This window comes from Apodemus sylvaticus, chromosome 9 (genome assembly GCF_947179515.1).
Source record: "Apodemus sylvaticus chromosome 9, mApoSyl1.1, whole genome shotgun sequence".
NCBI classification, from domain to species: domain Eukaryota; kingdom Metazoa; phylum Chordata; class Mammalia; order Rodentia; family Muridae; genus Apodemus; species Apodemus sylvaticus.
The window spans coordinates 72,422,355-72,449,500 of NC_067480.1; the positions used below are offsets into that span (position 1 = coordinate 72,422,355).

General features: G+C 49.0%; 1 protein-coding gene across 1 annotated transcript in view; it reads left to right on the forward strand.

The window, feature by feature from the left end:
* Catsperd (cation channel sperm associated auxiliary subunit delta) overlaps window positions 1–27,146 on the forward strand; it is a 49,632-nt gene that overhangs the window by 20,488 nt on the left and 1,998 nt on the right. The window contains exons 7-19 of the mRNA XM_052193665.1: window positions 3,845–3,958; window positions 10,303–10,386; window positions 13,260–13,410; window positions 14,208–14,303; window positions 15,072–15,154; window positions 16,008–16,184; window positions 17,370–17,483; window positions 18,929–19,018; window positions 19,734–19,792; window positions 21,920–21,998; window positions 23,132–23,184; window positions 23,734–23,808; window positions 25,948–26,076. Coding sequence (XP_052049625.1) covers window positions 3,845–3,958; window positions 10,303–10,386; window positions 13,260–13,410; window positions 14,208–14,303; window positions 15,072–15,154; window positions 16,008–16,184; window positions 17,370–17,483; window positions 18,929–19,018; window positions 19,734–19,792; window positions 21,920–21,998; window positions 23,132–23,184; window positions 23,734–23,808; window positions 25,948–26,076 — 1,304 coding nt within the window. The remainder of the gene's footprint in view (window positions 1–3,844; window positions 3,959–10,302; window positions 10,387–13,259; window positions 13,411–14,207; window positions 14,304–15,071; window positions 15,155–16,007; window positions 16,185–17,369; window positions 17,484–18,928; window positions 19,019–19,733; window positions 19,793–21,919; window positions 21,999–23,131; window positions 23,185–23,733; window positions 23,809–25,947; window positions 26,077–27,146) is intronic.

Here is a 27,146-nt window from a genome sequence, read left to right on the forward strand (position 1 = left end):
CCCCTACATCTCACACTTCCTAGCTATGAAAGCCAGGCAGCACGGAGGAAGCATCCAGCTAACTTATTCTATGTTGTGTGACCAAGGTGTGTGGATCTCCAGCAATAGGGACTCGTCAGCCAGGTCTGGTAGATGACCAAGAAGCCTGGATTGTTTGGGGTCTCGGGGCCTTCCTGACTAGAGGCCCACACGCACATCCGGCATGGGGCTTTTGCACAATAACCAATAATTCCTAGGAATGGTAGTGTCCAGGCTGCAGGCCATCTCCCATATAACTCTTCATTTGTTTGTTTGTTGTTTGTTGTTTGACTCAAGGTCTCTCTGTATAGCCTTGGCTGTCCTGGAACTCATTCTGTAGACCAGGCTGGCCAGGAACTCAAGGGGTCCTCCTGTCTCTGCCTCCTGAGTACTGGGATTAAAGTGTGCACCCAGCTCAAAACACCTTTTTTAAAAAATTAACTGAACCTAGGCTTGGTAGCCAACACATGGCATCCCAGAACTCAGAAGGCTGAAACAGGAAGATATCCATGAGTTTGAGACTAACCTTGATGAAATAGTGAGAACCTCAAACAAAATAAACAAGAAGACAAAAACAAGAATGAAACAAACAAACAAAAAGGAGTAAAGACTGGCCAAGGGGATCACTGAGTAAAGGTACCACACACACACACACACACACACACACACACACACAGATACACACACACAGACACACACACAGATACACACACACAGATACACACACACAGATACACAGATACACACACACAGATACACATACACAGATAATCACACACAGAGACACACACAGATATACACACACAGACATACACAGATACATACACAGATACACATACATACACAGATACACACACACAGATACACAAACATATACAAACACACACACAGATATAAACACACACATACATACACACAGATACACATACCTACACACACATACACAAATACACATAGATACAAACACATGCAGATACAAACACACACTGATACACATAGAGATACACATACACAGACACACCCACACACATAGATACACACACACAGATACAAACACACACACATACAAACACACAGAGATACACACACAGATACAAACACATAGACAGATACAAACACACACACAGACAGAAACACTCAGAAACACACACACACAGACATAGACACAGACACAGAGACAGAGGGACAGAGACAGACATACACAAACACACAGAGAGAGACAGAAACAGACACTCACAGACACACAAACACAGACACACACATAAACACACAGAGTATGATAGAAACACAAACAGACATACACAGACACACATACACAGAGAGACATATATTCAAACGCACAAATACAGGCACACAGAGACAGACACATAGAAACAGACAGACAGAGACAAACAGAGAAAGAGAGTGTAGACAGGCAATCACACTTGAACACAGCCCCATGAAACTGTGTGACACTAATAATAGACACCTGAGGATGGCCAATGAGAGGACAGTTTGTCCAGGTGGGAACACTGGGAAGAAATGGGATTCGGGTACAGACTGCTGGGCAGGTCTGTGGGGATTCAGTGGGGAGTGAAGGCTTTTTTATGTGAGAAGTGATGACCCTGGCTTCACGCTCGCGGCACTGGAGACTCAGAGCAGGGCAAGCAAATTGGTTGATTTTTGAACCTTGCAAAAATCTGGCATCGCCTAGAGAAGAGGCAAACATGGCCGTCCAGGTGGTGTGAGACAAGGGTTTGCACAGCTCTCCTCACCACACCAACTCCTCACTAGGTGGGCTTTTCAGAGACAGATCTTGCTTCGTCCCCCATCCCAGTGCGTCAGGGCAGAACCGTCCATCCTGGGACTGCTCAGTCCTGGGATGAACTGAAATGTCCCAGACTGGAAGAAGGTGGCTGTAGCCAGGGAAGCCCGGTGCCTCCAGGTCGCGGTGACTGGCTGAGACGTATAAAGCCTGCGCTATTTCTTACAGCTTACTTATGGATTCGACACATAATATTTCTGAACTGTAGCTTACTCAAGGAAGAGGAGTGTCGATGAACCCACCAAAAGTGAAAGCATGGATAAGGGGCGTGCGTGTCTTAGCTTGAGTTTTACTGCTGTGAAGAGACATGACTGTGGTGACTCTTGTAAAGTACAGCATTTAATTGGGGCCGGCTTACAGTTCCCAGAGGTTCAGTCCATTGTCAACAAGGCAGGAAGCATGGCAGCGTGCAGGCAGACGTGGTGCACTGCAGCGTGCAGGCAGACATGGTGCTGGAGGGGCCAAGAGCTCTACATCTTGATGCGCAGGCAGCCAGGAGGAGGGTCTTTCCCGTGCTGGGTGGAACCTGAGCATAATAAATCTCAAACCCTGTCTGTGCGGTGACACACTCCCTCCAACAAGGTCTCACCTCCTAATAGGGTCACTTGCCGTGGGCCAAGCGTATTTAAACCTCCGCAAGGTGTAGGCGAGTCACAGAGAAACCAGCGAGGTAGAGCACTTCCTGGGTGCAAACTCTCACCAGAGAGCTGAGCAGCAGCTCCGCAGGAACTCACAGTGGAGGGTCTGCGAGCCGGCCTGAGCAGGCTGTTTGAGCTAGTCGGGAGCAAGTTCCCAGGTAAGGGAAGGAATGCTTTCCTGACACGGAAACGTGCACAGAGGGATTTCAGAGGAATGCTGAGCTTAAGTTTCTGTTTATCTTGTAAGAATCTTCTCTAGGTTGGGCCCGGTATCGTCTTGGGCCATTGTCACTTGAGTGGGGAGCTGCTCTCCACCTTGTCCTTTTTCACAGAACTGTCCTTTCTCCAGTCCCTCGGCAGTCACACCCAACCTCCCTGGAGACCAAGTAACTTCACTGCTTCAAAATGATCTCTTAGTTACTGTCCTGCCGCCATCATCACACACCATGCCAAGGCAACTCACTGAAGGAAGAGTTTCTTGGGGTTGACATTTTCAGGGAGCCAGTTTGTGACCATTATGGTGGGGGCACGTGAGCAGGCAGCGGACAGCGCTTGGGTAGCCGATGAGAGCTCACATCCTTATCTGCAAGCATGCGGCAAAGAAAGAGAGAGAAAACGGGGCCTGCTGTCACCCCCAGGGACACATTTCCTCCATAAGGCTACACCTTCTGACCCTCCCCAAACAGCTCCAGCAACTGGGGACCGAGAATGCAGACGCGAGCTCATGGGCTCTGGTCTCACTCAGACCCCACGGCCTCTGAACAGACGCCTTAGAGCTCTCATCAGCAAACTTCACCAGAGACTCGAGTCTCATGTGTGCGCTCATCCCTCAGCCCTTTAGACTGCCCAGGAATTTGTTTGTTTTCCCTTTTTGATTGTCAAAGGCAGAGCCGTGGCCTCCCCTGCTGTCCCATGTGTGGGCCACAGAGGTAGGGTGTTCACTTGAGGGTTTGGAGTTGGTGGACTCTACATCAGTCAGGTACATCAGTCAGGTGCTCCTGTTAGCTATGGTATTGATAACCTAAGTGGTGAGACCATATCTCTGAGGTGGGGAGTAGGGGTGGGCGGGTGTGAGGGGAGAATGTTCCTGTGGGTAGTTATTTGTATACAGTCCCTATACTTGTATATAGGTTTCCATGTAAACACAAAGTTGTTCATGTTTTGGATTAGATGCCCAAGAATAGGTCAGTGGAACTAATCCTCATATATAGCCAAGGTCGACCTGGAATTCCTGACCCTCCACCTCTCAAGCTCCAGGGAAGCAGGCATGTGCCAGCAGCTGGGTTTCTGTGGTGCTGGGGATAAAATCCAGGGCATCCCCATGCTAGGAAAGCCGTCCACCACTGAGTGTCCTTGTGATGTCCTCTGTGTGCTCTTCCCCCAGGAGTTGACCAGTAGCCTGTTTGCATATCTCCGTGGTGGCCAGATGCCTGGGACCAACATATATTTCTCTGAAAATGGAGGATTCACATTCCGTCTCATGGATACTGACAAACTGGTACGTGTCTGGGGAAAGAGCAGAGTGGAGGCAGCTCGAGAAGGCCCCCACCTCCCTGGTCTGTCAGGCAGTTAACGTTGGAGCTCAACAGCTCTGTGAATAAGCTCTGATTCACACTCCTGCAGAGTACCCTGGTAGAACGCATTGGCCCAATTGCTGGATACTTTCACACCAGCTTGATACAATCTACAGCCATTTGTGATGAAACTACAATTGAGAAAATGCCTCTACTAGACTGGCCTGTGGAGCGTTTTCTTGACTGATGATTAATGATCGATGACAGATGTAGGGGGTCAGCCCACTGTGGGTGGTGCCACCGAGGCAGATGGTTGTGGGTATATAAGAAAACAGGCTGAGCAAACTGTGGGGCAGGCAGTAAGCAGTGTCCCCCATGGCCTCTGCTTCGTCTCCTGTCCTAAGCTCATTTAGGAGATCATTTAGGATCTCTGTGAGTTCAAGGCCAGCCTGGTCTACAGAGTGAGTTCCAGGACAGCCAGGGCTACACAGAGAAACCTTGTCTCAAAAAAACAAACTAAAACAATGCAAAACAAAAAACAAAAACTGACAGACATTGGCACGAAGCAAAGGTAGTCTTAGCCACTGAGGCATGTCTAGCAGGAGGGTGGCCTGTCTGCATGGGCCTGTGATCAGGCGAGCAATAGAGCAAGATTCCAAGGGAGAGTTTACAGGCAGGCAGGCACACGTGCATCACACACACACACACACACACACACACACACACACACACGCACACACGCACACACGCACACGCGCACACGCACACACGCACACACTCACACACACACGCACGCACTCGTTGTTCCTCCAGAAGACTCAGGTTTAATTCCCAGTAGCCACCAGTGGCTCGTATCCATTTCTAACTCTAGTCCCAGGTGATCTGTTATCCTCTTTTGATCTCCACCAGGGTCAGACGTTTGGTGCACAGACACACATGCAGACAAAACACCCATATACGTTAGGAAAGAACAAAAAAACAAAAATTATGTCCACCCAGGTCTCCAAAAAGTGCCTGTCTTAGGCTTTCTATGGTTGCTATAACAAATACCCAGGAGTGGGTGATAGGCGAGGATCGGAGACCAGTGAGGGCATAAAGGCACGTGACACGCTGAGATAGCATGTTTAAGTCCAGCCTCGTCTCTAGAGAAAGACCCTGACTCAACAAACAAAACCCCACAAAACAGAAACTCTCATAGTTCCAGAGGCTAGGAAGTCTCAGTTTAAGGTACCTGCTAACTCTACTGCCAAGATGTATGCCTCTAATTCTAAAATGGCTGATTTCAAGATGGATGCCCTCTAATCTGCCATCTAATGTCAACATGACTGATTTCAAGATGGCTGCCTTCTAATGTCAAGACGGCATCTCAAAGCTCTGTCCTGAAAAGAAGCTAATGGGAGGACATGTGGCCGAAGAACAGAAGCATGAGGAAGACCCCAAAACTTTCTGTGAAAGAAAAGCTGTGATTTGAGTCTGACGTGTCTCAGGTGCTGTATGGTGAAAGTATGGTGCTGTAAAGTGCTGTATGGTGAAGGTTTGTTCCTCACTGGACTGCTTGGACATAGGGCTTTGATTTCATCCTTGGATTTCTCCACCGATGGGCTTATAATTCAGTGGTACTCCTGGGAGGCAGTGGAAGCTAAGAGATGGGAAGAAGTGGCTGACTTGAAAGGGCCAAAAGGTGTAGTTCCCTGCCAAACTCTCTGGTGTTCTCCCCCTCGCCCGCTTTCTGTCTCAGTATTGCTTTCACTGTTATAAACACCATGACCAAAAGGTAACCTGAGCAGGAAGGAGTTTATCTCTCCTCATACCTATCAGGTCACACTTGATCACCAAGGGACATCAGGGCAGAAACCCAGGCAGGAGCCAATACAGAGGCTAGAGAGGAATACTGTTCACTAGTTTGCTCCCTGTGTCTCCTGTCTTACAGCACCTGAGGGGTGTCTGTTCAGGAGTTGCCCACAGTGGCCTTGGCCCTCCCACATCAACTATAGTGAAGAAATAAGCCATTTGCTGTGGTACAAACCAGTAGAATATGCTAAGAGGAAAACACAAGAAGATCCTGATTTGGGGGCAAGCTTGAGTTATTCATTTGGTCTGCTGTGGTGGCACTCAGCAGTCAGGAGCTATGAGATGGAGGCTGGCTTGGTCCAAAAAAGCCCCAGAGACTACTACTTTTGAGACAGGGTCACTCTATGCAGCTCTGGCTATCCCAGAATTGATCTGTAGACCAGGCTGGCCTTACCTCATAGATTTATGTTTCTCCTGAGAGCTGGGATTAAAGGTGTGTGCCCACTGCTCTGCCCACAAGAAAATTTTATGGAGGCATCTTAATTGAGATTTCCTCTTGCCTATCCGGATATCTGGATTTGTGTCGAGTTGAGAAAAACCAATTAGCACAGCGTAGTAACTAACAGGACATAAGTGTATCTCTCCACATCCCCTCCCTCCCTACATGCTAATGCCCCACCACAGACTGATACCTAGCACAGCTGGCAATCTATGAACTATAACTTCTCAGCTGATAACCAACAAGAAATCTTACGTATTATAGCTCCCTTTCTCAGATTCATTGTCATAGTGACAAGAGTATGACAAGCGTATGTGGGAATCTTGCCTAAGAGTGGCACTCAGATAGATAAGGCACATTACAGAGACACTGTATTAATTAGCTTCTGACTGCAGTCCCATGTACCACAGGACAGCTGCAGCCATGCCATGTGTCTGCCTCTGGGTGAGCCAACCCATGGAAGGTAACCTCAAAGGCACCAAAGTTCACGGTGTCCCACGGAGGAAGGAAAACACTAAAGTCCTCTTGGATTCATTTGAACAACTGCAAGCACAGATTTGAATTTTCCACTTCTCTCCCTGTATCTTTGTCAGTCTAGCCTGTGATTATTGGGCTATGTCTGTCATCCGTTGTATATGTCTGTGCTTGCTTGACTGACTGTCCCCATGTCTGTCATTTAAAAAGGGCTTTGCCCTGCATTTATTGAACACTACAGAAAGCAGAATGGGAAAGGTATGAGAGTTTCTTTTTATTTTATTTTATTTTATATTTTATTTTATTTTTTATTTTATTTGGTTTTTTGGATTTGATTTTTTTCAAGGCAGGGTTTCTCTGTGTAGCCCTGGCTGTCCTGGAACTCACTCTGTAGACCAGGCTGGCCTCGAACTCAGAAATCCGTCAGCCCTGCCTCCCAAAGTGCTGGGATTACAGGCTGTGCCACCACCGCTAACGCCACCCTGTCTCCCATTCCCACTCCCACCCTACCCCCATTGCCTCCGCAGCCACCACCACCCGACTTTATTTTATTTTTTATTTAAAGACAGGATCTCATTGTGTATCCCAGGCTGGCCTTGAACTCACAGAGTTCTGCCTGCCTCAACCTCCTAAGTGCTGGGATTAAAGGCAACCAGCCCCATGGCTAATGGAGAAGGGACTCTACAGAAATCTCTAACATGGTTTACAAGGAAGAAATCACTTTTCTGACCCCAAATGACTCTTTAGCAAATGAACATTATCAAGTGCTATGCTGTTGGGGACAAGCAAAAGAAGCCTCTTCTAGGTACTGCCATTTTGTTTTCAGACTCCATTTTAATCATGGGGAAAACTAAATCCAAGGTTCCAGTCCCTAGCGGAGCTGGGGGCTTCCCAATATCTGAATAGCTTCTGTTACTCATCTTCTGTTCCTAGCCACAACAGAACAAATGGATTTCATTGGTTAGACTGTAAAGCCTACATTCAGTATCAGCTGAACTAATTCAACCACATGATTTATGATTTAGCTCCTATCCCTAAATCCCATATGATGAAAAAAATATAACAATAACTTGGCACAGATGTTTGTGGTTTTGATATTCTGGCTTGAGGTAGCAGTTCAGCTCCTGAGTCTGTTTTGTGTCCCTGGTCAATCAGTAGCAGGCTGATTACAATAAATTTTTTAATCTGCATTAACCTGCTGTTTGAAATGTGTTGGATCCCCATAACCATGCAAAGGCTACTTGTGATATCTGTGGGCTGTTTGTTGTTAAGGTTTCTTCCAGCACCTTGACTGCTTGGAGCAAACAATCACCATAACACACACACACACACACACACACACACACACACACACACACACATACACACATACTCTCTCTCTCTCTCTCTCTCTCTCTCTCTCTCTCTCTCTCTCTCTCTCTCTCTCTCTCTACTCTGCATCCAGGGCATGGAAGAGTACATCACTTAAGATTGGTTCTAGCTGGGCGGTGGTGGGGCATGCCTGTAATCCCAGCACTCTAGGAGGCAGGGGCAGGCGGATTTCTGAGTTCGAGGCCAGCCTGGTCTACAGAGTGAGTTCCAGAACAACCAGAGCTACACAGAGAAACCCTGTCTTGAAAAAAACAAATTTAAAAAAATTGGTCTATAGCTGGATGTGGCGGTGCACTCCTTTAATACAGGCACCCTGTCAAGAAAAAGTACAGCTGTGTATTACCTTAGATTGAAAAAAAATGGTTACGTGGGAAACTGAGGGCATAGCAGTGTTGGTTATTATATCATTGTTCTCTAAAAGGTAGGCTGAACAGACAGACTGACCAAATAGTTGGATAACAGACTTAAGTCTTTTTGTTGCTCTAGATGTTTTGAGATAGGCTCTCTCTACATAGCCTGGCTGTCCTGAAACTGTGTTAGCCTTAGCTGACCTTGAACTCAAAGACCCACCTCATTTGCCTTGAGAGTGCTGGGATTAAATGTATGTGCCCACACCCATAGAGCAGGCTTAAGTTTTGCTTGTTTGTTTTGTTTTTCAAGACAGGGTTTCTCTTTGGAGTCCTGGCTGTCCTGGAACTCACTCTGCAGAATAGGCTGGCTTCAAACTCAGAGATCTGCCTGTCTCTGCCTCGTCAGTGCTGGGATTAAAGGTGTTAATCACCACCACCTGACTAAGCAGCCTTAAGTCTTAGGTGACCTCAATGTATATTTTGAATTTGCCTGTAAGGTTCAGCATAAGTTCAGGGTTTGTTTTGGGGGGGGGCAGGTCAAGAGATATTTTTATAAATTTAAATTACTACAGACTGAGAACTTTTTAAAATGTGTCTTTTTATTTTGTGTGCATTGCTGCTTTGCCTGTATGTGTATCTGTTAAAGGTGTCAAAACACCTAGAGATGGTGTTTCAGACAGGCGTGAGCTGCCATGTGGTTGCTGGGAATTGAACTCAGAACCTCTGGAATAACGGCCAGTGCCCTTAATCACTGAGCCATCTCTCCAGCCCCTAGACTACAAACTCCTGCTCCTCTTGTTCCCTGTCCCAAGTCCTGGGATGAAAGACCAGCACCACCTCCTCTCTCTGGCTTATAGGATGCGGGGCGCGGACCCCAGTGCTCTGTGCATATAAGGTTACTGTTTCACCAACTGAACCCGAGCCTCAGATGAAACCTCACTCCTAAAACCTGGGCAGAAGGGCTAGAAAGATGACTCACTGGTTAAGAGCACTGGCTTTTCTTTCAGAGGAATGAATTCAGATCCTACCACCTCCATCAGGTACCTCACAACTACCTGTAACTCCAGCCCCAAGGGATCTGATGCCCTCTTCTGGTCTCTGATGTCATCTGCACTCACCTACATGTAGACACACATGCATAAATAAAGACTAAAAAGTAAATCTTTTTTTTTTTTTAAAAAAATCTATGTCATAGCTGGGCAGTGGCAGTGCACACCTTTACTCCTAGCAATCCAGAGGCAGAGGCAGACAGATCTTGAGTTCAAGACCAGCTCGGTTACAGAGCAAGTTCTAGGACAGCCAGGGCTACATAGAAAAACCCCCTTTTGAAAAATTGTGTGTGTAGGGTGGGGGTGGGGGTGGGGTGGGGGGGTGCTGAGGAGATGCCTCAGTGGTTAAGAGCACTGGCTGCTCTTGCAGAAGTTCAATTTCCTGCAGTCACATGGTGGCTCACAACCATCTAGAATGGGATCTGATGTGCATGTCTGGTGTGCACACACATAGACACTCAAAACCTTAAGACTCATAAATAAGTAAATCTTTAAAAATATATCATATCCATATCTTAGAAAAATGTAGGGCTAATGAAGCAGGGACTACAGAGACAGAATTGGCTCATCTGTGTGACCCAAGTTGTTGGTGTCACACCCTGTGCTCCCAGAAGACCCCCTTCTGCTGTGGCTGCTGTATTCCTAAGGCAGGAAAATTGCCTTTCTGAGTCTGATGAACGGTGTAGATTATATTCAGGGCTAGATACAAGACACTGTGTTGTGTCTCATGGTAAGTTATGTTTCTGTATTTAATTTGCACGCACCGTTTCCTTTTTGTTTTGTTGTTTTCATAGAGTCACCTGAAAGGGACACTAGGAGGCATCTTCCACTTACATTCCATGTCTCAGGTGGGGATACTCATGGTTGAAAATGATGTGGTGAGTACTGCACAGCGTGTAGAGTTACATCAGAGACTTGGACTAGGTCTCGTGCTTACAGGGTCTCCATCTGTGACAGACAGCTCCTTTGGTTTTTGTTTGTTTGTTTGTTTGTTTATTACTCTCTCAGTTTGTGATAGGATGTCACATAGCCAAGATTGCCCTTAAATTCCCATCCTGCTTCCTATACTTACAAAATGATGGGATGACACAGATGTTAGGCATGTAGGCTGCTGTCTGTATCTGAGATGGTTATTTTCAATTTATCTTCGATCCATGTACCACATAACCATCAAGCCATTCAGCCAGGTAGTCAAACAACCATCCATCCACCCACCCTCCCACACACCTACCTATCCATCCACTCATCCCACCTATCCACCCACCCATCCATCAACCCAACCATCCATCTATCCACCTCTCTCTTCTCCCACCCACTCACTGGCCCACCATTGATCCATCCATCCACCCACCCACCAACCAATCCATCCATCCATGCATCCATTCATTAATCCATCCATTTACCCATCCATCCATCCATCCATCCATTTATCCATCCATCCATCCATCCATCCATCCATCCATTAATCCATCCATCCATTCACCCACCCAAAAATCCATCTACCCAACAATCTATCCACCAACACAACAATCCATCTATCCATCCTACCATCCATTCACACACCCAAAAATTTATCCACCCAACAATTTATCCAACAATCAAACAATCCATCCATCCATCCATCCATTCCTCCATTCATTCATACATACATGCATCTATCCATCTGCCCATCTGTCTATCCATTCTCCTACCCAACGGTCTACCTACCTATCCATTCATCCACTTACCATCCATTCATCTGTCCATTCATCCATCCATTTATGTGTCCATCAGCCCATTCATCCATCCATCCATCCATACATACATATACACACATTCACCCTTCCATTCACTCACCCCTTTACCCACCTACCTTTCTTTGGGGTGTCCTATGCAGGACTCAGTTGCTGATCCCCAGCCAAAGCAAAACTTTGAAGGTGATTTTCTGCCCCCTAACTCTATACCAAGTCCTTTTGTTTTCCTCACCCATGGCCAACCCTTGTTGGGTTGTTGGATAGATTGTTGGGTGGATGGATTGTTGGGTGGATGAATGGATGGATAAGTAGATGGATTCATGGATGGATGGATGGATTGGTGGGTAGGTGAGTGGATCACTAGGTAGGTTGGTGAGTGGGTGGGAGAATAGAGAGGTAAAGCTACAGGTGGGCTTTCCTTTTGGCTCCCTCCACACAGGGTGACCATTCCGGTCAACACTATTGGCCCTTTATAAGCCAAGAGCTGAGGCAGCCAAATTGGATGTGAGCATGTTTATATATTTCATGTGTGGGGTGTTTTGCCTGAGTGTATGTCAATACCCCATCAGCACTGCCTGGTGCATGTGGAGGTGGAAAGGAGCAATGGATCCCTGGGGCTGGAGTTACAGTCTTGAGCCATCACCACATGGAGCTGGGAATTGAACCCTGGTTCTCAGCAAGAACTTCTTTTTATTTAGTTTTTTAAAGCAGGGCTTCACACTGTAGTCTATACTGGCCTGAACTCACAGAGACCCTCTGTTTCCTGGTGTGTGCCAGCACTGCACTGGCCTCCAGCCTATGCAGCAGGCAGAAACTCACATGAGGTCCAGGCTGGTCTGTACGTGATCTTCCTGACCTGCTTCCCATCCCAAGCATGCTGTGTTGCCTTGCATGGCGTCACTGTCCTAGGAGAAGGACATAAGAACAGGGAGCCAATCTTCTTCTTGTGAGGAAGGTCATGCCAGCCTCCTTGTGCAGAACAGGAATCTGGGCAGCGTGAATGGCAAATGTCTCTTGAAAAAAGCTATCATGGACCCTGAGAGACTCTGTGCCACACCTGATCCCAGTCACTTGTCCTATTGCTGCCCTAGGATAGTGCCTACATTGAAAGTCGAGGCTATAGGGAGTGAGGAGGTTGGTTCCTTTCCACTTCCCTTCTATAGACGTGACAAACACTTCCACCAAAAGCTACTCTGGAGATTAAAGGCTTTATCTAGGTTTTACAAGTCATAGCCTGTCAGGAAAAAATCAAGTCAGGGACTCGGGCTGAAGCTTGAAGCAGAAGCCGTGCAGGAATGCCGCTGTTGCTGCCGCTGCGGCTGCCCCTGCCGCTGCTGCTGCCAGCTCCATCTTGCTTTCTTACAAGTCTGGAGGCTCCTGCCTAAGCAGTGGTGCCACCCCACCCGCAGTGGCTGCATCTTCCCACCTCAGTTAACAGAAGCAACACACTCCCCATCATGCATACCCAGAGACCAGAGACTCCCTGCCAGGGCTGCCTGGAGGGTTGTCTCCCGGGTAACTCTAGATTTAGTCACTGACAATTAACACTGACCATCAAGGGCTGGAGAGGTGACTCAGCAGTTAATATTGAAGAGGACCTGAATTCAGTTCCTAGTATCCATATTGGGTGGCTCACAGCCACCCACAGCTTCAGCTGCAAGGGATCCGGGGCCTCTGTGGGAACCCGCACTTATATGTACATACCCCACATAAACCTTATATGTACATACCCCACATAAACCAGGAATTTGTAAAAGTCTTTTTAAAAAAAAAAAAACACACTCTTCATTCTGTCCCACTTAGTCAGACATTAGGGAAGATCTCCCTGTAGGACATGCGCCCTGTGGTACCCTAGGAAGACCTGGAGCTAGGCAGAGCCCTGGGCCTCTCCCTGCACCGTCTCTGAAGCCCCTCAGTCTCAATGCCACTTCAGGATGCTGGAAGGATGTTGGCTGGGCCATACAGGACTGTCGCAGTGACTTCAGGCCACGGTGACTCTGTTCTCTTCTCTTATCCAGGGCATGTTTCATTACATGGAATACCCCCTGAACCATAGCATGGGCATACCCTTTTCATATAAGAATCCCCTTGAAGTCATCCTGAAACCACATCAGAGGGGGTTTCTGATCCTCTGGAATCAGACAAGTATATTGGTATCCTCCAATTCAGGTAGGCCCCACCCTGTCCAGGCCTCCTCTGGTGGGGCTGGACATAGACTGGGGACCCCAGGCTTTTCTCTATGGTCATGTGCACGTGGAGGCCAGAGGAGGCCAACAATTGCTCAATTAAAACAAAACACAATTTCACTGAACTTGGGACTTGCTGATTGGTCAGGAAGTCCCAGAGATCGTCCTGTCTGTGCCTCCTGTGCTGGAATTACAAACCAGCCTAGACTTTTACAGAGGCGCTAAAAGGCTGGAGTCAGGGCTGCACTGGGGATCCTAGGAGGAAGGCTCCACTCCCAAGCCTCCCTGGGGGATTCTAGGTGTGTGTGTGTGGGTGCTCTACCCCTAAACCACACTCTAAGCCTCTTTTAGGTAATTTGATACAGAATTACTAAGTTGACCAGGGTGTCTTTGAGGGGGTAAAAGGGTAGAGGGGTAGCACTGGGGAGGGGTCAGGGAAGAGGGCCACACAAACACATATGGAGTGCTGGACACCACCCAGCCCTGAGGCAGGCCTCTGAGGCACCCCTCCAAACACGGAGCAGTTGTTTTTTATAGGGTCCCAAGTCGTCACTTTTCAGAGCTCATTCACCAAAGAGACCCAGAGGGGTCACATTTCCTCAGAGCATGCTAGGCTCCTGTGTTCCTGAAAGCAGGTGTCTGCTGAGGTTCTCTTCTTGTTCTTTTGAATAGCAAGCCATAAAACCAAATTGGGGGTGGGGTGGGAGCAGGGCAGGGGAGTCTCTCCCAGGGCTGTGGGATACATTTATGGGCCATCACAGTCTACCCGTCCTCTCCTAGGCCAGATTGTTGAATCCGTGCGGTTGAAACAAGGCAAGAGCTTTACAAACTTAGATGTCGAAAGTGCCAACAAGACCATCTATAGCGTCGCCTCAAGTATGTGGCCAGTCTGCTCTGGGCTGCTGGCTTTTATCCGCCTCCCCTAACCCCGCCTCTCCTACTCATCCTTGTCTGTGATTGACTGAGGCTTTGCCTATTGAGGCCCAGTAATACGTATGACTGGTTGAAATGCTGCCCTGCCCGCCACATGCTTTGGAGTGTGACTGGTTAAAATTCAGCTAAAGTTGTAGTGGTGCACACCTTTAATCCCAGCACTTGTGAGGCAGAGGCAGGCGGATTTCTGAGTTCAAGGCCAGCCTGATCTACAGAGTGAGTTCTAGGACAGCCAGGGCTACACAGAGAAACCCTGTCTCGAAAGACCAAAAAAAAAAAAAAGAAAAAGATTCAGCTAAAGTTAAGACTGGCTAAAGTGTGTGTATGCTTGACTGGGGTTCCACTGCTTCTCAGCTAGGCTGGAGCTGACCTCTGACCTCCTGAGCTTCTGTCGGACCTTTGGCGTATTTGCTGATGAGAGGTGACTGATGCTTACATTTTGTTGTTTGTTTCTTACATCTGTTTATTTCTTGCAGGGGTAAGTGTGAGGATGTTTGCATGTGTGCCTGGGTTGTGTGTGCAGGTCAAAGGACAGCTTATAGAACTCCGTTATCACCTTCTACCAAATGGGTCCCAGTAAGGAAACTTAGGCCTTTTGGCCTGCCAACAATAAGCCCCACTGCCTCCCTCCCCCCTCCCCCGCCCCTGCTTACCCCCCCCCCCACCATTTGCATTGTATCTCACCTCTCCTTTTTTTTTCTTTTTTCCCAGATTCTTTTGAGATGGCTTTTTTGGTAGTAGAAAACGATCTCTACTATGGAAGTCAGAATTACATGGGAAGCTACATAATCCATGTGTGTCTGAGTGTGTGGCTAAGTGTGATGCGAACCTTCCTTCGTAAGCTTGGGCACCACGCTAGTGAAGTGTCTTTTTGTTCTGAGGCAAGGCCTCTTGTAGCTAAGGCTAGACCTATATATAGTCAAGGATGACCATGAAGTTCTAATCCCCCTGCCTCCACCCTTGAGTGCTCTGTTGGCAGGCAGGTACCACCATGCCCAGTTTTGGGGTATTGCCAGTGACAGGCAGGTGCCATCATGCCAAGTTTTGGGGTATTCTACCCACTAATACAAGGCTTTATGTATACTAGGCAAGCATTTTAGCCACTGAGACCCACCCTACACCACACAAGCCATTTAATCAGGGCCAGGCCCCAGGTTAAAACCTTAGATTCCTAAAGCAGACAGTGAAGAAAAACAGCAAAGTGTGCACGTGAAGCAGCGACGGTGTTGCTGCTCCTGAGAGGGCGTGCTGGGTGTGGCAGCACCATACTCATGCACACACCAAGCAGATCTGACCTGCGAGCTAAGGAGCTCCAGAGATCACAGCTCGTGACACCACTGAACCCATGACCTCGGTTCTCTCCCCAAGAAGCACATCCTGGAGGGAGGGCACTGGCTCTCACCAAACTGTCCTCTGGCCTCCGCCATGTGTGCACCACACGATAATGAATGCGAGCACTCAGCTAGGCATACTGTGTTGATAGTCTCAACTTCCCTCACAGTTCTCTCAGGGTTGACACAAGAGGGTTGCTGTGCTCTGTGAGGCCAGCCAGGTGGGCTACAAAGTAAGACCCTGTCCTTTTGACACGAGACAAAGAAGAAGAAAAGGAGCAAGATGATCTGACCTCAGAATTTGCTTTTCCTACAGCTGTCTGAAGAAGCTTTTTGGTCGAAAGATGTGAGCATCTATTTTGAGAACACTGGCATGCTGCAGATCCTCACCCCTATTGCTGACCCAAATTTTGCAGCATTTGACTTCAAAAAGTGTTTGGTGAATGTTCAGGATGCACTCATGAAGGAAAGCCTGCAGCTTAAACCATGTAATGTAGGTGATTCCTGCGAGCAATGTAGGTCATCCCTGTGAGCAATGTAGGTCATCCCTGTGAGCAATGTAGGTCATCCCTGTGAGCAATGTAGGTCATCCCTGTGAGCAATGTAGGTCATCCCTGTGAGCAATGTAGGTCATCCCTGTGAGCAATGTAGGTCATCCCTGTGAGCAATGTAGGTCATCCCTGCGAGCAATGTAGGTCATCCCTGTGAGCAATGTAGGTCATCCCTGCGAGCAATGTAGGTCATCCCTGTGAGCAATGTAGGTCATCCCTGCGAGCAATGTAGGTCATCCCTGCGAGCAATGTAGGTCATCCCTGTGAGCAATGTAGGTCATCCCTGCGAGCAATGTAGGTCATCCCTGTGAGCAATGTAGGTCATCCCTGTGAGCAATGTAGGTCATCCCTGCGAGCAATGTAGGTCATCCCTGTGAGCAATGTAGGTCATCCCTGTGAGCAATGTAGGTCATCCCTGCGAGCAATGTAGGTCATCCCTGTGAGCAATGTAGGTCATCCCTGTGAGCAATGTAGGTCATCCCTGTGAGCAATGTAGGTGATTCCTGCGATCCGAATCTGTGCTCTGTGAGCTTTGTGGTCCTTCGTTTCCAGGTAGCCGGGGTCACAAGGAACCTCAGGTCTCGTACAGTGGAGGAGAGTCACCTTGCAGTAAGGTGCTCCCTGGGTGCGTCTCTGCTGTTAGAATGGGGAAAGGGAAGGAGAAAATTTGAGAGATCCTAGTTCTTTGGGAGGCTGTGGTAAAAGGATTGCAAATTCTTTTCAAGCCTGGACAACTCAACAAGATTTTGTTTTAAAGAAAAAAATAACCAGGGGGCTAGGTGTGTGGCTCAAGGGTGGATCCCCTGCCAAGAAAGCCCTGGTGAGTAGCTGGAGGCGTGGCCGTGGGTGGAGAATATGTGCAGCACATGCCACTGTGCAGGCTCACTACTCAGTATAGCAGGACACACACACACACACACACACACACACACACCACTCTGCTAAGATCACAGTTTCTGGAAGAGTGTAGTGGGATGCTTGTTGCCATAAGGCACTCTGGGAACACTGGGTCTGGCTGTGGCTTCCAGCATGAGGGTAAGTAGCACACAGCAGCGCCCCTCCCCTGTCCTTAGCTTCCGGAGACTGGGCTGGGGATAGTCTTTCCTGCATCCTGCCGTCTCCCCCAGGTGGAACTTCTGGAAAGCACCATGGTAAATAATATGTTCACGATAGACATGAATAGCAAGCTAAGACTGTCTGCCCTCATGATACCCCGGATGGGCGAGAGCCCCATTCCACTGGTGAGTATGGAGCCAGCCTCCTCCTCCTCCTCCACCTCCTCCCCATCTCCATCTCCGCCTCCTCCTCCTCCATCTCCTCCTCCTCCATCTCCTCCTCCTCCATCTCCTCCTCCTCAATCTCCTCCTCCTCCATCTCTTCCTCCTCCTCCTCCTCCTCCATCTCTTCCTCCTCCATCTCCATCTCCTCCTCCTCCATCTCTTCCTCCTCCATCTCCATCTCCTCCTCCATCTCCTCCTCCTCCATCTCCTCCTCCTCTATCTCCTCCTCCTCCTCCATCTCTTCCTCCTCCATCTCCATCTCCTCCTCCTCCATCTCCTTCTCCTCCATCTCCATCTCTTCCTCCATCTCCTCCTCTCCTCCATCTCTTCCTCCTCCATCTCCACCTCCTCCTCCATCTCCTCCTCCTCCATCTCCATCTCCTCCTCCTCCATCTCTTCCTCCTCCATCTCCATCTCCTCCTCCTCCATCTCCTCCTCCTCCATCTCCATCTCTTCCTCCATCTCCTCCTCTCCTCCATCTCTTCCTCCTCCATCTCTTCCTCCTCCATCTCCACCTCCTTCTCCATCTCCATCTCCTCCTCTATATCCTCCTCCATCTCTTCCTCCATCTCCTCCTCCTCCATCTCCATCTCCTCCTCTATATCCTCCTCCATCTCTTCCTCCATCTCCTCCTCCTCCATCTCCTCCTCCTCCATCTCCACCTCCTCCTCCATTTCCTCTTCCATCTCCTCCTCCTCCTCCATCTCCTCCTCCTCCATCTCTTCCTCCTCCATCTCTACCTCCTCCTCCATCTCCATCTCCTCCTCCATCTCCTCCTCCATCTCCTCCTCCTCCATCTCTTCCTCTTCCTCCATCTCCTCCTCCATCTCCTCCTCCATCTCCTCCTCCTCCATCTCCTCCCCATCTCCCCCTCCTCCATCTACTCCATCTCCTCCTCCTCCATCTCCTCCTCCCCATCTCCTCCTCCATCTCCTCCTCCTCCTCCATCTCCTCCCCATCTCCCTCTCCTCCATCTACTCCATCTCCTCCTCCATCTCCTCTCAAATCTCCCCCTCCATCTCCATCTCCTCCTCCATCTCTTCCTCCTCCATCTTCTCCATCTCCTCCCCATCTTCTCCTCCATCCCTTCCTCTTCCATCTTCTCCTTTATCTCCTCCTTCTCTCTCTCCTCCATCATTTCCTCACCTCATCTTTTGGTCTCGTTCCTGCTGCCAGTCAGGGTTCTTCCAGCTTGCTTGCACTCCCCGTCTCTTGCCGCTGCCATTCTGCTGTGCCTCACAGCTCAGTGTCCTTGGGTTCTAAGGCTGTAACTGACAGGCAGATTCCAGGTGACGATGCTGCACCTAGGAGCTTGTGCTCAGAATCAACTTCTGTTTGCTGAGGGTATGCAGGGGTCCCCCAATGTCTGTCACCTGGGGGACAACTGTCTGTGCATTCTGTTTCAGGTCATGGTCAGCAACCCCCACGCCCTGGGGTTTAAGGCGAGACTCAATAATTATGGCAACACGTTTGATGGCAACTTTAAGTACAAACTGGTATGTGTCTGCGTCGGGTGCCTTGACAAAAACCCAAGCACACATTTTTGTTTGTTTTGTGTTAGTGAGACATGGTGTTGCTTTTTAGGCCAGGACAGCCTTGGCATTTACCATCCTGCCCTGACCTCTCAAGGACTGGATTGTAAAAATGGGCCAACATGCTCAACCCTCCGTGCCAACATTGCTGTGCACTTGGAAAAGATCAATCTCCCTTCTCCCTCTTCCTTGACTTCTCTTCCTCGAACAAGACAGGCAGCCAGCACCCAGACACGCCCTGTCACGAGGGGAAGCAGGGAGGCACCACCACAGGGAAGCTGAGAGTCATGCTGTCTGAGGAACACTCAGGGAGAACGCTGGGCATCGGCACCCATCCTGACAGGAGCGTGGACTTGCCTGTGCCACCTAGGGACACATGGCACGTCTACACGGCATCACCCTGGCAGGCAGACTCACCCAAGCCTATACTTGAAGCAACACTTTGGGATATTAAATGTCAGTGAGCAGGAAGACAGCCACAGCTCACGGGGGACATGGTGGAGCTGGACAGCTGACAGAGAAGCTCCCATGGGGCACACCAGTTACCCTTCTCTCACCAGCTCACCCCATTGGGTTGACATCTGTGTGGAACCTGCTGCAACTGGCTGTCTCTCTGTGTGTCTTGTCTATCTCCTTCCCTCCGACTGTCCCCATGTCTGCCCCTGCTCCCATTCCACAGGATATTGAACTCCAACAGCAGCACCACTGGGGCAACTCAGAGTTCAACTTCACTGCCAAGTATGTATCCCAGTCTCAGGGCCCGGGGCTGCTCCACACTGGTAACTACAGGGGTCCCCAGAGCACAGTTGGAGAAGCAGGGCTGAGGTGTAACCTCTGCTTTGGGACATTATGATGCAATTGACCTGGAGTTCTGGGCAGGGTTAGGCCTGAGGGGTCCCTTGTGGAATGCTTACCCAGGATGTATGGTCTGCAGTAGCTCTAGTTTCCAGCCTGGCACCTCAAGTCCTGAGTGTGGTAGCTCACGACGGGGACCTTAGCGCTCTAGAAGTGGGAGCAGGAAGATCAGGAGTTTGGGGTCAGCCTTGGCTATCTTACAGGGAGTTTGAAGCCAGCCTGGGTAGAAAAGTGTGTGTGTATGTGTGTGTGTGTGTGTGTGTGTGTGTGTGTGTGAGAGAGAGAGAGAGAGAGAGAGAGAGAGAGAGAGAGAGAGTCTATTGTGTTTGAGCATCTGTACGTTTGTGCCTGTGGGTGTGTCTATCTGTGAGTATGTGTGTGAGTGAGTGTGAGGGGTGTTAAAATAGTTAACAAATCCTTGCACATGGTTTCTTCCCACCTTAAACCACTTATGTTCTCAGATGAAAGACACACACAGCCTTCTATTTTCACATGCATGCCTTAGGCAGCACACTAGCTGGGCACCCGCCCATCCTCCATGCTGTTAGAATTTTCCTCCTATTGACAACACCATGATTACCTACTATGTTTCATGTGGGCTGCTCCTTAGCTCATTGAGGCAGCCCTCTGGGCCACACTCTCTTGTTCCTTAGCCCATGATGGTGCTCTTGTGGGTCTCTCTCTCTCTCTCTCTCTCTCTCTCTCTCTCTCTCTCTCTCTCTCTCTCTCTCTCTCTCTCTCTCCCCCCTGTACTTTCTTCCAAGCTATTGGCTATGGTATCTATATATGGCATCTATATTCACCAGTCAGAATTAACTTGGGAGCAGAGTTTCAGGGCTTACTTGTAGACTCTTTAGAGCAAAAAGTCTTGAGAGCCCCAAATTAGCCTTAGAATACAAACAGCACTAAGTCAACCCACTCCACGTGCGTGTGAGTATGTGCCTGTGTGTGTCTGTGTGAGTATAATGTGAATGCCTGATTGTATATGACTATGTGTCTGCGTGTGAGTGTGTGTTGTGTGTAAGTGTTTTTGGTGTGTCTGTGAGTATGTGTCTGTGTGTATGAGTATATGTCTATGTGTGATATGTGTGAATGTGTGTGTGTGTGTGTGTATGTGTGTGTCTGTGGGGGGTTGTATCCTAGTCTGTTTTCTGATGCTTTAATAAACAATGTGACCCAAAGGAACTTGGACAGGAAATGGTTTATTTGACTTACACATGCCAATCACAGTCCAGCTTTGAGGGAAGCTGAATCAGAAAATGAAGTTGAAGTGATGTAGAGGCCATGGAGGGCAGCTGCTTATTGGCTGCTCCTTATGGCTTGCTCAGATTGCTTTTTCCCTCCTCCTCCTCCTCCTCCTCCTCCTCCTCCTCCTCCTCCTCCTCCTCCTCCTCCTCCTCCTCCTCCTCCTCCCCTTCCTCTTCCTTCTCTTCCTCCTCCTCCTTCTCCTTCCTCCTCCTTTTTCTTTTCCTCCTCCTCTTCCTCCTCTTCCTCTTCCTCTTCTTCTTCCTCCTCCTCCCCCTCCTCTTCCTCTTCCTCCTCTCCTTGTCCTTTTCTTCTTTTTGGTTTTTCCAAGACTTCTTTGTGTAGTCCAGGCTGTCCCAGACCTCAGTCTGTAGACCAGGCTGACCTCAAACTCAAGAGATCTGCCTGCCTCTGCCTCCCGAGTGTTGGGATTAAAAATGTGTACCACCACTGCCAGGCACTCAGCCTGCTTTCTTATACAACCCATGACCACTCACCCAGGGATGGCTCCACCCACTGTATGCAGAGCCCTCCCATATCAGCCATTAATCAAGAGAAACACAGGCCAATCTGATAGAGATAGATTCTCAGTTGAGGTTTCCTCTCTTCATGCCTGTGTCAAGTTGACCAGCAAAAGTAGCCATGACAGATATGACGGCAGGCAGATGGATGGAGGGTATATGATTGTGGGGTGGACAGATGGTGGTGTGCGCAGATGGATGGCGTGGCAGAAGAGGTGAAGGGTTTGTCCCTGTCACATTGCAGCATCAAGCGCCAGGCCATCTCCTCCATAACCGTGGACATAGCTGACAAGGCACTTTCGTGTGTGGACCTGAAACCTGTGGTATGTGCAGACCTGCGTTGCCTAACATTGAGCCATGTGCTAAGTCATGGGAGCAGGTCCCACCACATGGGATGGGTCCTGGTTTGGAAACAAAATTACAGTGATACTGTCTGGTTGCTGGGGTCACTATTGCCCTCTGCCATTTCTCAGAATCCTCTGCAGAAATACTGTTTCTTAATGGTTATCTCTAGAATCATCTATGGACAAGTAGAGAAGATAATGCTTCTAGAACAGTGGTTCTCAATCTTCCTAATGCCATGAGCCTTCAATACAATTCCAAATGCTGTGGTGGCCCTCAACCATAAAATTATTTCCTTTGCCAGGCAGTGGTGGTATATGTCTTTGATCCCAGCACCCAGGAGGCAAAGGCGGGTGGATCTCTGAGACTAAGGCTAGCCTGGTCTACAGAGAAAGCTCCAGAACAGCCTTGGCTACACAGAGAAACCTTGTCTCGAAAAACAAAAACAAAAAAGAAAAGCAAAAAATGATTTCTACTTCATAGACTATAATTTTATTACTGTTAAGAATTGTAATGTAAATAGTTGTGGAGACAGAAGTTTGCCAGGGGGTTATGACCCACAGGTTGAGTACCTCTGTTCTAGATGCTTTCAGAGACTTGAAAATAACATGCTGTCATGCAAAGACTTGTCCATAAATCACTGGCAGCTGTATTATTCACAGTGGAAAAAGGTGGGAAAACTCAGACAAACAGAATATGTGCCCAGGCTGGGCAGTGGTGGCACACGCCATTAATCCCAGTACTTTGGAGGCAGAAGCAGGCAGATTTCTGAGTTCCCTGGCGGGCAGCCAGGGATACACAGAGAAACCCTGTCGCAAAAAAAAAAAAAAAAAAAAAAAAAAAAAATCTATCAATCAAATATTACTCATCAAGGAGAAGGAATGCAATTTTTACACAAAACTACAATGTTTATGACTGTGCATTTTTGAGGGGAGGGGAAGAGTTAGGTGTTCCCTGGGGACAGTGCTTCAACTTGGCATGACGAGACACACACTGAGAGCCCACTGTCCGGATCAGGCAAGGGAACTTGTCCCACAAAGTACGCCACCACAGCAGGACTGACAGTGGCTGCTCATGGAGTGAGTGACCACCTTTCTGCCTTGGTTACTTACAGTCCACGCTCATCTCGGTTGGCTGTGACATGACAAAGAAAATTGTTGTGCAAAAGTAAGTACAATAGCCCTGGTGCTGGAGGAGGCAGGGGGGTTGGCACACCACTAGAGTGAGGTGACCTCAGTCCATCTACTTTTGTATATGCTTAATGGTTCTATAATAAATCAGAACCCTGAAGCCCTGCATCCATGGAAATGGCCCGTCCTAGGCCAGGAAGGGATTAGCCAACCACAGTGGGTAGGTGTGTGTGTGTGTGTGTGTGTGTGTGTGTGTGTGTGTGTGTGACTGTGATCACGTGGGTGTGAAAGTGGAAGTTCTCTCAAAGTGCCAAATCATTACACCCCTGGAGTGGCATTACACGTGGCTGTAAGCCCCTCCCCGGTGTAAACCATCTCTGTAGCCTCAAATTTTTAATTGACAAAGAAGGCTTTGGGATCCTTCCTGGCACCATCCCAGGCACCTGCCCTCCAAAGCCAGGGCCAGGTGTCCAGTTCCCCCCCAAGGAGGGCTTGTGACTGCCCCCTCTAGTTCTGAGCCCTGCTCCCTGCCATGTCCCCAAGTGTCCAGTGCTTTGCCAGGTCTGCCCACTTCTCTCCACTACAGCAAAATCTCCGCCTGCACCATGGGAATCCTCAACCCAGTGCAGCTGCAGAAGAACTATACTTACAGGATTGAGAAGTAAGTCACACATTGCACACCTCCCAGTCCTCCACACACTGGAAGAGAGACCCCAGGGAACAAGGGTGACTGATTTAAAACTGTAAGGAACCCAGGGGGAAGCCTGCACGCACAGGAGCTAGCGGGATGGCTGGTGTGTAGGGAGCCCCTCACATGGCTTCTCCTTTGATGTGGCCCTTTGGCTCAAAGCCAAGCCTCAGCTGCTGGCCCTAAGGTATGTCGGTTAGCTTTTTGTTGCTAATGATAGCATGGTCACAAGTAGCACCCTGCAGCAGGAAGTCAAGTCAGGAGTCTGGATGCAGGAGCTGATGCAGAGGCTGCGGAGGCTGCGGAGGCTGCGGAGGCTGCGGAGGCTGCGGAGGCTGCGGAGGCTGCAGAGGCTGCAGAGGCACTCCCATGACCTGCTCAATGTGTTTTCCTAAGACACAGAAGAGCAGCTGCCCAGGAGTGGCAGCATTCACAGTGAGCTGGGCCTCACGCATCGGTCATTAGTCCAGGACATGCACCACAGGCATTTTCTCAACTGAGGTTTCCTCCTCGCAGATGGCCCTGGCTTGTGTCACATTGACAGACACCCAACTATGACAGTTGACACCTTGCCAACTTGACACACAAGTACATCAGTATTAATCCACAACCTTCCCTTTCTTATTTGTCCCCAATATCTTACTTTAATACTAATATCCCATTTAAGAATACTGTTCAACTTCTAAACATCCCAGGCTTTAAAATTTCAAGCACTTAAAAACAAAATTAGTTTCTTGAAATATTATCTAATATCTCTTTAAAAGTCTAAAGCCCCTCTGCTGTGAACTCTTAGAAAATAAAAGATTGCCAGGCGGTGGTGGCGCACGCCTTTGATCCCAGCACTTGGGAGGCAGAGGCAGGCAGATTTCTGAGTTCGAGGCTGGCCTCGTCTACAGAGTGAGTTCCAGGACAGCCAGAGCTACACAGAGAAACCCTGTCTCGGAAAAAAAAAGAAAGAAAGAAAGAAAGAAAGAAAGAAAGAAAGAAAGAAAGAAAGAAAGAAAGAAACAAAGAAACAAAGAAACAAAGAAAGAAAGAAAGAAAGAAAATAAAAGATTGAGTTAAATACTTTCTTACTCCAAGAGGGAAGAACCAGGGCCCAGTTAACAAAGTAAAGCCAACATCCAGCACTGGAGACCAGGTCCTGAGCTCGGTGCCCCACATCTGGGGCTCATCTGTGACCCTCTGGGCTCCAGAGTGCCGTCACAGCTCAGCCTCACCAGCTCTGCCCTGTGCAGCACACACAGCTTGTGTGTTAGACGCAGGCAGGCTCCACCTCACACCTACTGCTGTCCTCAGTGGACACCCCCAATCCTGGAGTCTTCTGTGAAGAGGCTACATTTTGACCACCAGCCTTGCACAGGTTCTCATCCTGAGGCCAGTCCTCACCCTGTGTATGACCCTTGCTTGAGTCAGGCGCCATCAATTGCCACTGAGGCTGAACCTTCACCAACGGCCTCCGCGGCCTCTCAATGCCAAGCCCCAGCTACTCTCCATGACCCTTTCAGGCTGTCAAACCCAGCGCCACCTGGGTGACTCTTACATGTCACCAAGTTTTGCTGCTGGGACGTTAGCTTCTGTGTACTGACTCTCAGGAAATACTTCCCAGAAGATTTTGCCTCAATGATGCAAAGAAGATTTTGCCTCAATGATGCAAAGGCCCAGTGGCTTGCTTATCTTGCTTATAGAACCCAGGGCAGCCAGCCCAGGGATGGCTCCACCCACCACGGGCTGGGCCTGTCCCTCCCCCCCCCCCCCCCCCAGTCTTACCACACAGGCATCTGGGAGAAGGCATGTGGGACAGGCTCAGTTTTAGTCTTTGTGTGGATATCAACTGATTGATTGTGGCCCACTCACACGCGAAGACTCTTTAGTTTGGCTTAAAATGCATTGATTAAAAATGGCACACACACACACACACACACACACACACGCACACGCAGGCAGTATAAAAAGATACACAAAAAAATTTTTTTTTAATGTCAGTCCTGGCCTGGGAGGGTTCAATGGTTGTCTGGGACCAGAGTTCACCTTCTGGAAGCTATGATTTAGAAAACAAGGGTGAGTTGCTGGGGTTGGCATCTGGTCACTGTGTTCCTTGTTCCTTCAAAGGGAAGCATATGAATCAATCAACCACCTTGGCCAAGCCCAGGGTGACCTGATCGTATTTTACGAGTACAAGGACCTGGGCTGTCCCCGCCTCGTCTACTACGACAAGCCGTGGAAACCTGTGGTGGAATTGTAAGGTCCCAGCCATTCCCTCCTAGGACAGTTTCTCCCTCTCTCCCCTCCCCCCCCACCTGCCCCCCCCCCCCCTGTGACCTTTTACCCTAACTCTGGCTATCCTGAGCCTGCCCCACCGCTGACTCAGCTACTGAGCCAGACAGAAGCTAGGGAAGCCCGCCCCGCCCCCAGTCTGCAATGTGAGCAAGGCTTCTGTCCCCACGTCCGCTGGACTTGAAGGTCTGCACAGTGGCCCCATGACTTTTTGTTCATATTATGCCTGCCTCTAACCCACTGTGTGGCTCAGTCTGGCCTCAAACTCTCCAGACTCCTGGCCCAGCCCTCCAAGTGCTGGGAGGTCTTATACTACTATGCCAGGATTACATCTTCTCTCCCAATCCCTTCGGTTTTCCTTCATCCTCTTCTCTCCAAACTCTTTCCCCACCTGGAGCAATGCTTGTGTTTCCATGATTGGTTGTGGGGTTTTGAAGGATGAATAGGAGTTTGTCAGGCAGGTATGATAATGAAGCCATGGCTACATAGAGACTCAAAGACACTCAGGTAGGTCCTGTTGTATATACTTGTGATCCTAGAACTCAGGAAGTTGAGGCAGGATTGGGCTACACAGCAGGACTCTGTCTTAAAAAGAAAACCTTGCTGAAAAGTTGTGTGGAGGCTGAATGTATACAGACTTTTTCCTAAATATACAGGAATTTGGGCAGTGTGTGTGGCTGCACACTAAAGCTTTCTGGAGGTAGAACTTCTGTAGTTGCTGGAAGCTGTCAGTTCACCTCTGATTACCTGGAAGCTTCAATGACCACATTGTTAAGGGCTGTCTTTGGAACATGATTCTGTCATGTGACAGTTTTAAGGCCATATCTCATTTAGCCTAGGCTGGTCACAAACTCTCTCTACAGCCAAGGTTAACTTTGAGCTCCTGCATAGACACCACCAGGAGTGCTATGACCTCAGGCATGGACCGTCAGACACGCTTCCCATTGCCTTGAAGTCTAGGTGACTGCTGGCCCCCTGGGTGTCCTCCTGTAGGGATGACCCCGTCAGTGTCTTCCAAGGGATGACCCCGTCAG